The sequence below is a fragment of the Thamnophis sirtalis genome, unplaced genomic scaffold (genome assembly GCF_051295495.1).
Source record: "Thamnophis sirtalis isolate CommonGarterSnake01/CBP01778 unplaced genomic scaffold, rThaSir2_p1.2 scaffold_6, whole genome shotgun sequence".
Classification (NCBI taxonomy): domain Eukaryota; kingdom Metazoa; phylum Chordata; class Lepidosauria; order Squamata; family Natricidae; genus Thamnophis; species Thamnophis sirtalis.
The window spans coordinates 89,770,992-89,786,712 of NW_028261386.1; the positions used below are offsets into that span (position 1 = coordinate 89,770,992).

The following is a 15,721-nucleotide window of genomic DNA, read 5'->3' on the forward strand; positions in this document are numbered from 1 at the left end:
CACAAAGAAGACGGAGAACTTATTCTCCAAAGCACCTGAGGGCAGGACAAGAAGCAATGGATGTACACTAATTAAGGAGAGAAGCAACCTAGAACAAAGGAGAAATTTCCTGGCAGTTAGAACAATTAATCAGTGGAACAACTTGCCTCCAGAAGCTGTAAATGCTCCAACATTGGAAGTTTTAAGGAAGATATTGGACAACCGTTTCTCTATAATGGTATAGGGTTTTCTGCCTGAGCAAGGGGGTTGGACTAAAAGATCTCCAAGGTCGCTTCCAATTCTGCTTTCTATTCTAAATAACTCTCTCACATTCAGAAATTTCTCAATGAGTTTCTGAAAAACGGAAGCCTGATCAGAGCATTATCTGTGTGGTATAAAGGAAGCTCTGTTGTGCTATGTGTACCCAATTTTTCTCATTTTCAAGTTTCAGGATTAATTCTATTAAATCCCTCCTGAAGCATGCGTAACAAAGTAGGCCCCATGATGTTTTTGCGTTCATTCTTGCTACTTTTCCCTTTAAACAGGACAGCAATAAAAACTGCCCTGGACAATTGCACTAGCTGATGACCTGGCGTTGCCTGGGTATGATGCAATATTTACAGACTTGCACAAACACTCCATAAACCAAATCTCTTTGACATATCACTATCATTCCTTTCGGTACCCTGTACTCTCAGTTGTTTTCATCTTTTGATAGAATAGGTCAAAGTGATCCCATTTTGAGGCTACAGCAAAATCTGAATAATCAATTGTGATTGTAGGAAAGCTGATATGATTACTGTGAACTAGCCAAGCCATTATTAGATGGTTTTCTACCTGAGAATTAATAATTTATTATTACACTAGACTTTGTGTTTGCACCAAGGAATATGCAAGTAGGCATAGAACTCTGCAATCCAAGGCATGCTAAATATTCAGCGAGCTGAAAAATGGTTTGCTGGAAGACCTCTAATCAGGGATGGGTTCTGCCAGTTCTATAGAAGAGGTTCCACAAATCTATAGTGCCGTTTAGAACTGGTTCCAGCTCCCTCCCCCCACCCGTCCGCACATCATCAAAATGAAGAGCGAGAGGAGGAATTCTGGGAGTAGAAGTCCACAAGTCTTAAGATTGTCAAGTTTGAACACCCCTGGGGTTTTTTTTCTAAGGGGTTAGGGGTGCAAGGGTCTTGTAACTTGACAGCTTAAAGACTTGCGCGCTTCAATGCCAGAGTTCCTGAGCCAACATGACTGGAGGAGGAATTCTGGGAGTTGAAGTTCACAAGTCTTAAAGCTGTCAAGTTTGAACACCTCTGGGGTTTTTTTCTAAAGGGTTAGGGGTGCAAGGGTCTTGTAACTTGACAGTTTTAAGACTTGCGTGCTTCAAATGCCAGAGTTTCTGAGCCAATATTTTGGTTGCTAAGCAAGAGTGTTGTTAAGTGAGTTTCACCACATTTTACAAGCTGGCCACGCCCACCCAATCACATGACTGCCAAGCCACTCCCACCTGGTCACATGGCTGGAAAGCCACTCCCATCCAGTCTCATGGTTGGCAAGCCACTCCCACATGGTCACATGGTTGGCAAGCCATTCCCACAAAGCAGGCCACACCTTCAGAAGAAGTTCTAAAAAAATTTGAAACCCATGACTGCTCCTTTTTTCTCTCTAGAAGGCACCTTCCCCACTGTGCCAGGTAGATAAAAATTGTTAACCTGGTAATAAAAGACATACCAATCCAAGCCATGCACCTTTTATGCATGCGTTCAACACTATTAAAGGAAAAAGGGGAAGGCCACCTTTCGTTACACCAATGTCCCCCAAAGCACCTCTGATGGTCACAAATTTCCACTCTTGATTTGGGTAATGTGTGAAAATTAGAATATTGTCCTCTGTTTTAAAACAAGCAAACCTAATCACATCTACTTTGTGGCTCTCAGCCCAGCTCCTTCATGGGTAAATGTAGGCCTCTTGATGAAGCTGCATAAAGCTTACAATTCAGGACTGCAAAAAATCTGGACAGTCACTGGATGGCAATGAAGAACTAGAATTTTCTGTCTTCTAGATTTTTGGAGCCTAGGTATGATAGCTTTTGCTTATTTTCACCTTTCCCAATTTTGTACCCTCCCACTGAGTTGGAACTACAACCCTGAGCATGGCCAATGCTGGTTAGGCCCTAGTGGTTCTGGGAATTATAGTTCCAGGGTTTAAGAAAAATGATCTAAACCTCTCACAGGATGTTGGAAATCATGAAATCCCTCTCACTGGATGTTTCCTAGAGGCCCATTTATGTTGCTAAGAAGGATTAGGGATGTAGTACAATCTGATGTCACACAATCATGCAACGTAAGAAGCTACACCTTTCCTGCCAATACAGCCCTTAGTTGTCATTGGAGAATATATGACTATTCAAAATTAGAACTTTTTTTGCTTTGCAATAAAAATCACTTTGCAATACAGATAAGTCTTTCATATTGGATTTTGCTGTTCAGACTCCTAGAGCTAAGCAGTGAGAAATCTCAACAATTTATTCAATATTTTTAAAGACTGGGACTAGTTCATTCACCAAAAATGCACAGTTCACTTTCATTGCTCTCTTCAAAAGCCCTTCAGTGCTGTTTGTTATGAAATGCTACTGCCATGGAAAAGATTAAATACTAATGGCAATGGGTATAATCTATATTTATCTTAATTAGTAGCTGACAAAGAAGGAGGAGACAGGTTCTAAAATGAGCATAGTCCCAACCCTGAATTTTCTTTCCAGATCAACAGGTTGTTGTAGTGACTTGCTCATAGAAATTTAGGTGGAGTTTTCTTTAGGGCCTGCGAGGATCACAAAGCTGTTCTCTGCTTTCCTTTCTTTCTTCATCTCCACAGCTCTGTCTCTTTTCCATTCACACACATTTTATTTAAACCCTGTTTTCCCAGACTACTAAAGCCATTACAGGAAGACCTTTCTTTTTTTTTTGCTTAGCATTTAAAGTGACTGGAAAAGACCTAACAGCAAGATGGTTCAGTATGGTCTGGATTATACCCGCTGCAGATGGATCTTGCCTCTTCTGCTGGGCTTAGCAATGATCTTTGGCATCATTTCGTTAGCTGGTTCGGGCTGGGTAACCTCACAAACTTCTTCATTTGTTACTGAAGGCACATTATGGAAGTTATGCTCTTTACAAGGTGGCAGGCAATGTATATCTCTCATGGATTTTGGTAAGGATCTCAGTGATGGAGACACTGTAAGACAATTTCTCTCTCTGTGTGTGTATGTGTGTGTGTGACACAAATTACACTAAATATTTAGGGGCATCATATGCTTTATAACATCTTTGTACATGTAACTCCAAATAGTTCTTCTCACTGTTATCATTACTTCAACTTTTTTCTCCATATTAGAAATGCTTAGTAATTTGTGTTTTTTTTAAAGAAGGAATTGATTGTCAGGCAGCACAATTGTGCAAGTAGATGCTATAAAAACCTCCCTTTTCTGGTTTATTTGTACTCTCAGGTTAAGGAATTTGTAGCTGTTATTTTTGTCTTGGTCAGTAGAAAACATAGCAACTTAAAATTTGGAAAATTATGGTTTTGATTTTTTTTATTGGTGCCAATCATAAAGTCTAAGAAATTATTTGGGTACACAATGTGACATAATAGGGTTAAATGATTATACCTAATGGATTTCAGTATTCTGAATGTACTGATACCAATGTTTCCAGCAAACACATTTTGGAAGCATATTAAATATGTTTGTCTCTTTTTGGAAATAGTGTTAATGTCATGAACACTTTTATTTTCTGGTTGATCTTCAGAACAAAATATTTGAATGGTTATGTAGGGTGCAAGCTAAATAAAGTGAAATGAAGGATTTTTAAAAAAATCTTCAGCAGTGAAGGGTTTAATCAGTGACAGATATTCTGTTTATACTATGTAATAGGATTCAATCATTTTTGTGTAATAAGTGTCAATCATTTTTACAGAGACAGTTAAATTTTCATGTGTAGAAAATTTTAAAATCCTCCAAGGAATTCTTAAGTAGTTTATTTATTTTACATTGGTGAATGAAATCTGAGGAATATACCCAGGAATGTTTAAAATGCCATTCCAAGCAAAAATACTGCACAAATAAAAGTAGAATATTTATCTTGTATGCCATGTGCTCTTTTCATAAAGTCATGGGACACATCTCTTGAATTTGGGTCTCTAAAATCCCAGTTAGTCCCTACTATTCATTGCCTCAGCTTTTCAACGTGATCTTCTCAGTTTTAATATCTTTGTATAAAGATTTCTACTTTTTTACAAATGCTTTTATAAACTCTGAGCTGACTATTCTTAACAAAATGTCTTTAACATTTGACATGCCAGGATCTTTCCTGGATTTAATTGGTATAAAGCAATTCAGTATTATATGAGCATCTCAGTTGAAACAAATAAATAAAAAAATACTCCCAGGTGTTTAGATGGTTAAGATTTAGATTCCATTACATTCCTTTCTCTGCTACATTCTCAAGTTATTCCTGCTTTTATTGTATTTTCGGTCCAAAGAAATCAGTGTCACTGTGGTTGTCAATTCTGCACTAATGGCAAGACATGAAAGAGATTTTACGAGAACCAGAATTAATCTGGTTATGCGTCCCACAGTCATTCCTGTTCAAACAGGTTATTGAAATATTAAAATAACCCAGAAAGCCTTACTTAACAGAGACAAAGATATGGTGCCTAACAGCAAAGGTAGTGATATCTTTATCATACCCATTTGGCTGAAAAAAACAAATGCTTACTATTGGCTTACTCTAAAACTGTAGCTGCTTTAAAATCAAAGAATCCATGAAATAATTACCCCCTTCCCTTTGGCAGATGAAACTATATGGATGCAATGATTGGAGTTCACAAAGCATTTTGAGACATTTGATTTAGTTTAGCAGATCATGGAAATCTAGCTGTTATGTTTGGTAAGCCATGGCAAATGCCTTACTATTGTATATGAACCCATCCAAATTGTGGTTTATTTGATAACCCATTATTACATAAAACACGGATAAATGGATTGCTATGTATATCCTATCGTACCTTCTTGAATAACTGAATGGTATTTTAGAACTGTAGCTTGCTAGGATGAGGCATAAAAGATGGAACCATTGTTTTCTGTTTTTATTTCCAGCTTGGGGTAGAGGTGCAGCTGCTACCTTCTTAGTTGGATTTGTACTTGTCTGCATCTGTTTTGCCTTGTCCATCATCGCCTTTGCCATCCCGACACTTCGCTTCAACTTCATTAGAGGCATAGGAGGCTTGTGTTTTGTTGCTGGTAAGGCTATGTATCCAAAGCAAAAGAAGTATGGGTAGAATATTGTAGAATATGGCAGAACAGATTTTAGTTTGGAGAGACACCTGCTATTTCTATGGCAGTAAGAAAATAACAATGTAAGTATGAAAAAAGATTTACAGATACAGATTAACAGAGTTGGAAGGGACCTTGTAGGTCATCTAGTCCAATAGATTTGATTTGTGCCATTTCACATTTTCTCAGGAAACTCAACAAAAGTGCAGTAAAGAAAGATCTCAACTTACAACCACATTTCTTAAGTGAGTCAGGGCCCCAATTTTTTGATCTTTTTTGCCACAATTGTTAAGCAAATCACTGCAGTTGTTAAGTGGATCATGCAGTCATTAAGTGAATCTGGATTTCCCTCTCCCTTGACTATGTGCTTGTCAGAAGCTGGCAGGGAAGGTCACAAATGATAATCACATGACCCCGGGACAGTGCAACTGTCATAAGTACATGCCAGTTGACAAACACCCAATTTTTGGTCACATAACCATGGGACGCTGTAAATGTGTTTTGCTCAGTGCCATTGTAACTTTGAACAGTCACTAAATGAATGGTTGTAAGTCAAGGACTACCTGTATATCATAAAAGCAGGCTAATAGGGATGATACTCTGTTATAATTAATGGAGAAAATAGTAGCATTTTTTTTTAAAAAGCCCAAGCATTGTCTATTTCATTTTAAACCAGGGAACAAGACAATATCCATATCCTGAAATAGAGGGCAGGGGAGGAGAATCTAAAAAGAGCCTTTTTGCCTCAAAGTAGGGAAAGGACTGCAGCTTAGTGGTAAAGAACATGCTTTGCTTCCAGTTAACCCTTAGCCTCTTTACCTAAAAATGGTCTCACGTTACAAGGCTGGATCTTATGATACTGCCAAATACTGGATTGCATAAATCATTTGCCTGATGGCATAAGACAGTTTAATTTAACCACAATATTAGATAGATTGGGCAATTAGAATACAAACTACCATAGGAGTAGGATGCCGACAGGGCTCAGAATTCTCCCAAGGCCATTTTTAAAAACATACAATCCATTCTGTTCTCTTACTGTTTTCATGTGTTAGTAACTAATTTTTAATCTTTCTGTTTTTTTGCAGCCGTATTCTCACTAATGGGCCTTGTCATCTATGCTGTAATGATTTCAACACGTGTGGCCTTCCCAGTAAATACCGTGCATGTGTTTGATTGGAGCTATGGATTTGGGTGGACCATGTGTATCATGGCAGTAGGTCTTGGATTCTTCTTTTGTTGTCTCCCCCTCTATGAAGATCATATTTTGGGAAACGTCAAACCTGAATTTTATTAAAATCTCCTATAAAAGTCAGCAGGGTCATCATAGGGAGTGCCCTGACTGTTACAGGTCCAAAGAAGCATTACAGACATACCTTCCAGCTGAAGTCCAATATGCTAGAATATTAGAATATATAGAGGTTTAGCAGCTCAAAAAAAAAAAGTATTAACGAGAATTGCTCTTAATTCTTGTTAATGTAGATTTGTTATCTTTAAAAAAAATCTTTTTTACCATTAGTTTTTATAGGCAAATAATAACTGAACTGCATAAATTAAACTTTCACCAATTTACAGTATTTGTTAATAATCAGTATTGACTTCCTCCTGTGGCCCCCAGGAACTTCTGTACTATTCTGCTCCCGACCTTTTGGGGGCACACTTTTAGAGTTCAAAAGCCTGCAGAGCGTAAGGTGAATTAATACAACAGCTACTCTGCTTCATTCCTTAGTGGGAGAGAAATCCTGCTAAAGCCTGTTTAAATTCAAGCCACTAGACCAGTGGTAGTCAACCTGGTCCCTACCGCCCACTAGTGGGCGTTCCAGCTTTCATGGTGGGTGGTAGGGGTTTGCTGTAACTCTGCTTTATAAATTTTATAAAGTAAAGTTACTTCCCTACTTTATAAATCACCATTACTGTGTAACTGGTGGGCGGTTAGAAAATTTTACTACTAACAGAGATACAAAAGTGGGCGGTAGTTATAAAAAGGGTGACTACCCCTGCACTAGACAGACATACCACCAGGAAACAAATGTTAAAAAAAAGACCCTTCTTGATTGTATTATTACTAATATGTATAAACTTGTCTTCTCCAACCTGTCAACTGCCAATGTGTTGGGAATCCAACTCTCAGAATTGGATGTTTAATTATGGTGACTGAAAGATTTTGGAATCTGTGTTGATGTTCTAATGAAACATCAGTATTGAAGCACATGCTTTGTTTGCAATTTCCCCTCCAAATTTAGCTATAACCATGATGGCAAACCTATGGCATGCGTGCCCGAGGTGGTACTTGGAGCCATGTCACCTGACACATACGACGTCACCCATTCCTCTTCCGGTTACTGCTACATATGTGCATGTGACGATCAACTGGCCTTTGTGCTTGTGACAGTGCTGGAAACCGGAAGAGCTTGTCGGCGCATGCACATGCATGGCAGTAGCCAGAAGAGTAGCTGGCTGGTGCACATACACGCACCAGAAACCAGAAGCTCATTTTCCGGCACGCACATGCCCCCTGAGCATCTCCTCTTCCTGTTTACAGCCCAGTTGAGCGTGCACGTGCGTGAAGTTCTCCCTTTTTGGCATTTGGTGCCACATATGTGCATGCATGCTCATTTTTCAGCTCAGTGATGAAAAGGTTCTCCATCATTGGGGTATAACATCTTTGTTTATTAGCAAGAATGGGAAAGATGAAGCCAAAATGGAAAACCTTTATGTACCTGAAAGCATTATTAGCCAGAACGGACTGCATGAACTGCACAAATTGTTTAGTTAGGAAGAGGTTGGGAACAATTTAATTTCTCTTAATTTTAGCAAAAATATTTGGCCTACACATTTTAAAGGCAATTCTATTACATTCCAAACTTGTTTACAATAAATAGTAATCTCTTATTAGAGGTTCTCAGATCTGCAAACTAACCTTCAGAAGAGTTTGCTGATGTTTCAGTTGTACTTTTGTATTAGCATAACTTAGTTTTGCCTACTTGTTTTAAAGTGTAAATACATAACCTTTTGTAATGCATGGATGTATAATTGCCAAAATATGTTCATTATTTTTTCTATGGGAGGAATTCTTTTGTAATATTTTGTTTATGTTCAGCTGATGAAAGCAACACAATCCATCATAACACTGAAAGGACAAAGTCAGAAAATGTATGTATATGTATATGTATATGTATATGTATATGTATATGTATATGTATATGTATATGTATATGTATATGTATATGTATATGTATATGTATATGTATATGTATATGTATATGTATATGTATATGTATATGTATATGTATATGTATATGTATATGTATATGTATATGTATATGTATATGTATATGTATATGTATATGTATATATACATACATACATACATTATCTATTATACTAAGGGTCAGCTGGTACTCATTTTTTTGCCATATATTCTGACTTCTTACAGCAAGTGTGAGCAACTATGGCAACTTTATGACTTGTGGATTTCAACTCCCAGAATTCCTGGCTGGCTTAAAGTCCAGTTAAAGTTCACAGGTCACAAAGTCACCCTTGTCCTATAGACTTGTTTCTTAATTCAAACCGTATTCCCAAGTAAAAATACATAAAACTGTCACCTTAGATTGTTCGCTGTAGGAATTGTGTGGCTTCCATGTTCTGCATAATGTTCAAGGTTTAATTAAAAGGTAAATCAATAATTACAATGGCAAGTTGAAAGCAAAACATCTATTGTGCTTTGGCATAATTTTCCATGTTTCTTAATTGCATGCTCAAAAGTATGTGATATTATTAAAATTCATCAATAAAACTTTTTTGTCTGTTGCTTAATGAGTAAAAGAATTTGTAGGGTTGGTATTAATTACTATTAAATGGCTTAAAAATAAAAAATAAACAACACAAACAACTTAAGTATGTGGACATACTGTCCTGATCAAATGACAGGTGCAGATTTGTTGAAAATTGAGAAAATGGATTAGCACACAGAGGTTATAATTACTGTTAAAAATTCAACCATTGCCCAGTATACTAAAAATGCTTTAGCATATTGGGCAGTTCTCTACAAGAGCTCTAAACATTGACTGCTTAAGGCAAGACTGGGAAACCTGTGGGCCTTTGTGGGAGTTGAATTTTAACAGTGTCTTAAACATAGTTCAGACCTGGGATCCCCCCTTCCCTTAGAGGATGAATAAAGAACAATTTAAAGCAGCAAAGAAGTATCTTTTGGCAAAACTCAGCATTGTTGCCAGTACTAACAATATCCAGTGGTAGGCTGCTGCCTGGTCAGACTGATTCTGGTGAACCGGTAGTTGTAATCATTGGCTGGGCCGACCGCCCCGCCCCTTCCCCATCCTTTCCATTTATAACTAACTTTCTGGCTCGTTCCCCCTGCCCATGCTGCCCAGCTGAGTTCTGTGCCATGCCTGTTGTACTCACCATAGCTGCCTGGGTTGATTAGCTGCATTTTTGAAGCTACGTTTCATCCCCAAAGAGGTGTGTGCAAGCGAAGCGCATGAACGCATGCGCACATGCTCACAACCAGTGAACTGGTTGTTAAGGTAAGTGTAGCCCATCTCTGTGGTTTCAGAAAATTAAGGAAGGTGAATATTATTTCAAGGAGGGCCTCCCAAAAGAGGTTGTTGGTATTGTTGCATTCACTCTGTAAATCCTGATCTTAGTTTCTTAAATCGATTTATATCCTATAGGTAGATGCTGATTACGGTAGTTCTTTCTAAAGAATTAATTTTGCCCAATATCAGTAGAAACTGAATGGTTGGGTGTATTTAAATCTAGCCATCAAAACGTTTGTTGTCTCGTAAGCTGCAGAAAAATGAAATTGAAAATGTTGAAGATGTCTTTTCTGAGAAGAATCATGGGCTATAAGGTATTCCTTTTACCTGCATCACATCCAACACCCCCCACCCCCTATTCCTTTCTTCAGCCTGTGAATTGCAGACTCTAACCCTGGAAAGTATGCAGAGGATTTACAGTCTGCACTCAATCTCTACTGGGCAGAATGTGTGTACCCAACAGGTTGCCCAATGACAGGGTTCACTAATGGGAATTTAAAAGCCTTAGGACTTGAGCCTAAGAAACAAAATATGCTAACAAATAAGTTACAGGATAGGGAAGTTGAAAGCAAGCAAACAGCACAGGGGCCTTGAAGGAAAAACAATAATAAGGGACACAATGGACTAGGCTCCATATATTTAACGTATCTAGAGGATTCCAAGAAACTTTTTCTTCCTAGGAACTGGTGAACACACAAGGCATAGCAAAGAGTACCTTCTGCAGGATCTCTTACTGCTTTCATCAGAATTACAGAGTAACTCAGCATTGGGAAGAGAAACAGAAGATTTCTTTTTCTCTGATGAGTGACATAGAACTGGCTCAGTGGCACTTCAATTTGGACTAGCTTCATCACTTTGCAAGTTAGGTAATAAGGGATATGAGTAGCTAGAACGATTTCCACGGTCCTTTTGTTTTTCCTAATGTACCTGCCCTTTTCAGCTGCATCTCACATACTAACGTGACAGTGATGATTAGACAGAGTAGGGCTTGAAGAATGTGGGAGTTCCTTTCCAGTTGAGCTGAGCTATGGCTGCACCACCCTTTGGGTGAGTAGCACTCCATAGTTATGTAGATCTCATAAGAGAAATTGATGCAAAATCATTAGGGGTACATTTTACTTTAAAGTCATATTTATATGATCACCAAATGTAGTATCTTATTGTCACAGACAGAGTTGCATTGTACAAAAGGTAGCAGATGAAAATATGATCAGCTTCCACCACTGGAAATTCACTTTGACAAAACTTAAAAGCATCCCCTACTTTATATGTGGGCCACGTGGACATAATTTTAGAACAGTGTGTTATAATTGGAATGCCATTTTCTCTTCATATTATCTCTGAGGTGATTGGAGTGGGATAGAATAAAATTGCCCAAACTAAGGTTACACCTTTAAAAGCCATTATTTCAGCAATAAAAATTCAGATAATTGAAAGTAAAAGAAATGAATGCCGATAACACCTCATCCTGGGACAATGGTATTTTGCAGAGAAAGACAATAGAATTTTTAAAAATGATAAAGATATATCAAACAAATCAAGTGTCCTACAGTATAAAGCAATAAAGAAGGGGGAGATACTGTAAGCTGGGATGGGTTTTTCTATGTGAACAAAGTGGTGTGATGTATCTGCCCAGGCATCTAACGCCTGAGCCAAATGAAACACATTCAATCTTTGGACCACATAACCAGTCAGAATAGTTGCATTTATGAAGCTGCAGTTTACAGACACAATACTGTATTGAAAAGGCTGCTAAACCTAGATAGTTACAACAGAGAGTGGGTTTTTATGAATGTGGTGTGTATGGTATGATTGTAGATGGGTGTGCCCACTTTTTAATTCCTATTATTATTGTAACTTTTGTGTTTTTAAACTGTTAGTGGGGAGTGATTGCTGATGTGACTGTGTTGTTTGAGCAGGTTGGGACCGCAACCGAGTACCCCCTGCACTGATTGCTCTGCAGATGTGTCAGGGGGGCCTGGGCTTAACCCCAGCCGTAGGATGATTGATTCGACGGGCCTGTTGGGAAACGCGGGGGCTATAGGGGTGGGTGGAGGGATTACGGACACGGGAGTGGGCCGGAGCATCACGGTCTTAACAGGGAGGGGCAGATATGGCGGGGCTGGCCATTACCGGGGAAGGAGGGCTCGCTACGTTACAGAGATCCCTCCTTCCGGCCCTATGAGTCCCACTCCAAGGCCAGATGGCGCGAGTAATCAGGACCCTGGTCTCAGGCTGCTGTTGCTAAATGCCAGGTCTGTAGTTCACAAGGCTCCCCTCGTCCGGGACCTAATTTTAGACGAGAGGGCAGACCTGGCATGTATTACTGAAACCTGGCTGGGCCCGGAGGGAGGAGTCCCCCTCACAGAGATGTGCCCAGAGGGTTTTCAGGTGCTTCATCAGCCGCGACCCCAGAAAAGGGGTGGGGGTGTGGCTATTGTTATCCGAGAGTCTCTAGTACCTCGTAGGATCCCTGCTCCGGAGCTTGTCGGGTGTGAGTCCTTGCTGGTGAAGTTGGACCTCAAGGGTCAAGTGGGCTTGCTGTTAACGTACCTGCCTCCCAACAGCGTTGCAGCAGCCCTCCCCTCGCTCCTCGAGTCAGTAGCTAAGCTGGCAGTTGAGTTCCCCAGGCTTATGGTTCTGGGGGATTTCAATCTGCCTTCGCTCGGTGAACACCCTAATGGAGTGCAGGAGTTCATGGCTTCCATGACAGCCATGGGCTTGACCCAAGTAATTCGGGGCCTGACTCACTCGGCGGGTCACATGCTCGACCTCGTATTCCTCTCGGAGCTGTGGAGTTGTGATCTTGGTTTGAGGGGTAATGAGATCTTGCCCCTGTCATGGTCAGACCACTACCTACTGAGGCTTGACTTTCGGAGACCAAACCCCCACTGTAGGGAGGAGGAACCGATTAGGTGGTTCCACCCCAGGCGCCTTATGGACCCTTTGGGCTTTCAGACGAAGCTTGAACTTATTCCTGATACCCTCGTCCGCAGTCCAGCGGAGACTCTGGTTGCTGCCTGGAATTCAGCAGCGACAGAGGCTCTTAACCGGATTGCGCCTTTACGGCCGATCCGAGGCAGTGGATCCAGGAGGGCTCCTTTTTTTACTGAGGAACTCCGGGAGATGAAGCGCCGAAAGAGACGCCTAGAGCAATGATGGAGATCCAGTAAGTCCGAGTCAGACCGAGCGCTTTTAACATCTAGCATCAGAGCTTACCTTCGGGCAATTAGGATGACAAAAAGGACACACATTGCCTCTCTGATTGCTTCCGCTGAGTCGCGCCCAGCCGCCTTGTTCAGGATAACCCGTTCCCTCCTAAACAGGAGGGATACGAGTGATCCTTTGCAAGGCAGAGCTGAGGATTACGTCCAATTTCTCGCGGATAAAGTTGCTCGGCTTCGGACGGACCTGGACTCCAATTGCGCAGAGCCAGCCGAAGCACCAGGGGAGAATCTGGAAGGACATCACTGGATTGATTTTCAAGCTGTTACCCCTGAGGACGTGGACAAGGCCATGGGAGCTGTAAGTGCCTCCATATGTGTACTGGACCCGTGCCCCTCCTGGCTGGTCGCTAACAGCAGGGAGGTGACACGGGGCTGGATCCAGGCGGTTGTTACCACCTCCCTTTGGGAGGGGTTCTTTCCCCCCGCTCTAAAGGCGGCGATGGTGAGACCCCTTCTGAAGAAGCCATCTTTGGATCCAGCCGTGTTAAACAACTATTGTCCAGTCTCCAACCTCCCCTTTGTAGGGAAAGTTGTTGAGAAAGTGGTGGCCTTTCAGCTCCGGCGGTCCTTGGAGGAAACCGATTATCTAGATCCCTTCCAGTCGGGATTTAGGCCTGGCTACAGCACGGAAACCGCTTTGGTCGCATTGATCGATGATCTCTGGAGAGCCAGGGATGGAGGTTATGCCTCCGTCCTAGTGCTCCTTGACCTCTCAGCGGCCTTCGATACCATCGACCATGGTATCCTTCTGCGACGACTGCGGGAGGTGGGGGTGGGAGGCACTGTCCTATGGTGGTTCTCCTCTTACCTCTCGGACAGGTCACAGTCGGTGTTGGTCGGAGGGCAGAGATCGACCCCTAGGCCCCTGAATTATGGGGTGCCGCAGGGTTCGGTCCTGTCCCCCCTCCTGTTTAATATCTACATGAAGCCGCTGGGTGAGATCATTCGATGACACGGGATAAAATACCATCAGTATGCGGACGATACGCAGCTGTATCTGTCTGCCCCGTGCCAACTCAATGAAGCAGTTGAAGTGATGTGCCAGTGCCTCGAGGCTGTTAGGGACTGGATGGGGGTTAACAAGCTTGTTCTCAATCCGGATAAGACCGAGTGGCTGGTGTGTTTCCCTCCTACTAATTGGCCAAGTTTTCCATCTCTCAGGCTGGGGGGGTCAAACAGTACGCCCCTCAGACAGGGTTCGCAATTTGGGAGTCCTCCTGGACCCACAGCTGACTTTTGAACACCACTTGTCAGCTGTAACCAGGGGGGCATTTGTCCAGGTTCGCCTGGTGCACCAGTTGCGTCCCTACCTGAACCAGGAGGCCCTCACAACAGTCACTCGTGCCCTTGTGACCTCTAGACTGGACTACTGCAACGTGCTCTACATGGGGCAGCCCTTGAAGAGCATTCAGAGACTTCAGCTTGTCCAGAATGCAGCCGCGCGAGCGATCGTGGGTGCACCTCGGTTCACCCACGTAACACCTATCCTCCGCGAGCTGCACTGGCTGCCTATTGGTCTCCGGATACGCTTCAAGGCGCTAGTCGTCACTTATAAAGCCCTTCATGGTATTGGACCTGGGTACTTGAGAGACCGCCTGCTGCCAATTATCTCCACTAGACCGATTAGATCCCACAGATTAGGCCTCCTCCGAATTCCATCCGCCAGCCAGTGTCGACTGGCGACTACCGGAGGAGAGCCTTCTCTGTGGCTGCTCCGACCCTTTGGAACGAACTCCCTGTGGAGATTCGAACCCTCACCACCCTCCAGGCCTTCCGCAAAGCCGTTAAAACCTGGCTGTTCCGACAGGCCTGGGGCTAAAGAGCTGTTGCCCCCGTCTCTAATGGTATGACTGTTATGTGTTTTTAAATTATGTATTGTTATGTTTCGGTTTTTTTTTTTTGTCTGTACCCCCCCTTCCCTGATTTGATTTGTTAGCCGCCCTGAGTCCCCTTCGGGGGAAAAGGGCGGCATATAAATATAATAAAATGAAATGAAATGAATGGTTTAGTTAGGTTGAGATGCAAGTGACAAATGGAGAAAAACAATTTTGATGAAGAATTCAGTCACAGAGGTTTTGAAGTCATTTCTTTCTTTCCTTCCTTGGCTAACCAGGATCTTAAGGCATCAAGATGAAGCATGAGCAAAACAAGGGTGGGAAGAGGGATTGACCAGGACTGAAGAAGAGGATAATGCAGAAAAGAAACATGAGGAATAGCTAAAGACCTACATAAGAGAACCATGCTGTAGTATACTCTATTGCAATCTACTATGCTACAGTACACGTCTCTTAGGTTCGTGTGCTGTCCTTATTAGGGCTAATACCACACTGTATTGGAGCATATTGCATTGTGATTTAGAAGATTATAGCAGACCATATTTTCATTTGCTACCTTTTGAACAATGAAACTCTCTTGTCAGTGACAATATACCACATTTGGTGATCATATTTATTTATTTAGAACTTACATAATATGGGCAATTATCTCCCCTTCCCCATTCTATTATTTGTTTTAAAAGAGTTTAGAAAATAGTGCAGGGTGAAAGCTAAATACTAAAGACTTGAATCAGCATAAAAGGTTTCTAGAAGAGATGTTAAAACTTGTTGTGTGCTTTTGCCTTAAGCTAGGGTTGG

The 15,721-nt window shown here is 41.5% G+C and overlaps 1 protein-coding gene across 1 annotated transcript; it reads left to right on the forward strand.

Moving 5' to 3' along the window:
• The first annotated feature begins 2,781 nt into the window (after positions 1–2,781).
• LOC106547657 (p53 apoptosis effector related to PMP-22-like) lies at positions 2,782–9,081 on the forward strand. Its single transcript, XM_014064889.2, has 3 exons — positions 2,782–3,183; positions 5,129–5,272; positions 6,394–9,081. Exons 1-3 carry the CDS (start codon positions 2,982–2,984, stop codon positions 6,600–6,602), a joined length of 555 nt encoding a protein of 184 aa, XP_013920364.1. The 5' UTR covers positions 2,782–2,981; the 3' UTR covers positions 6,603–9,081.
• The last annotated feature ends 6,640 nt before the right edge of the window (positions 9,082–15,721 follow it).

Bases quoted from the DNA above. Each gene is read 5' to 3' on its own strand.
- LOC106547657 (XM_014064889.2), top strand. From the start codon at position 2,982: ATGGTTCAGTATGGTCTGGATTATACCCGCTGCAGATGGATCTTGCCT. The intron at 3,184-5,128 runs GTAAGGATCTCA...TTTTATTTCCAG, and splicing joins TATATCTCTCATGGATTTTG to CTTGGGGTAGAGGTGCAGCT. The intron at 5,273-6,393 runs GTAAGGCTATGT...GTTTTTTTGCAG, and splicing joins AGGCTTGTGTTTTGTTGCTG to CCGTATTCTCACTAATGGGC.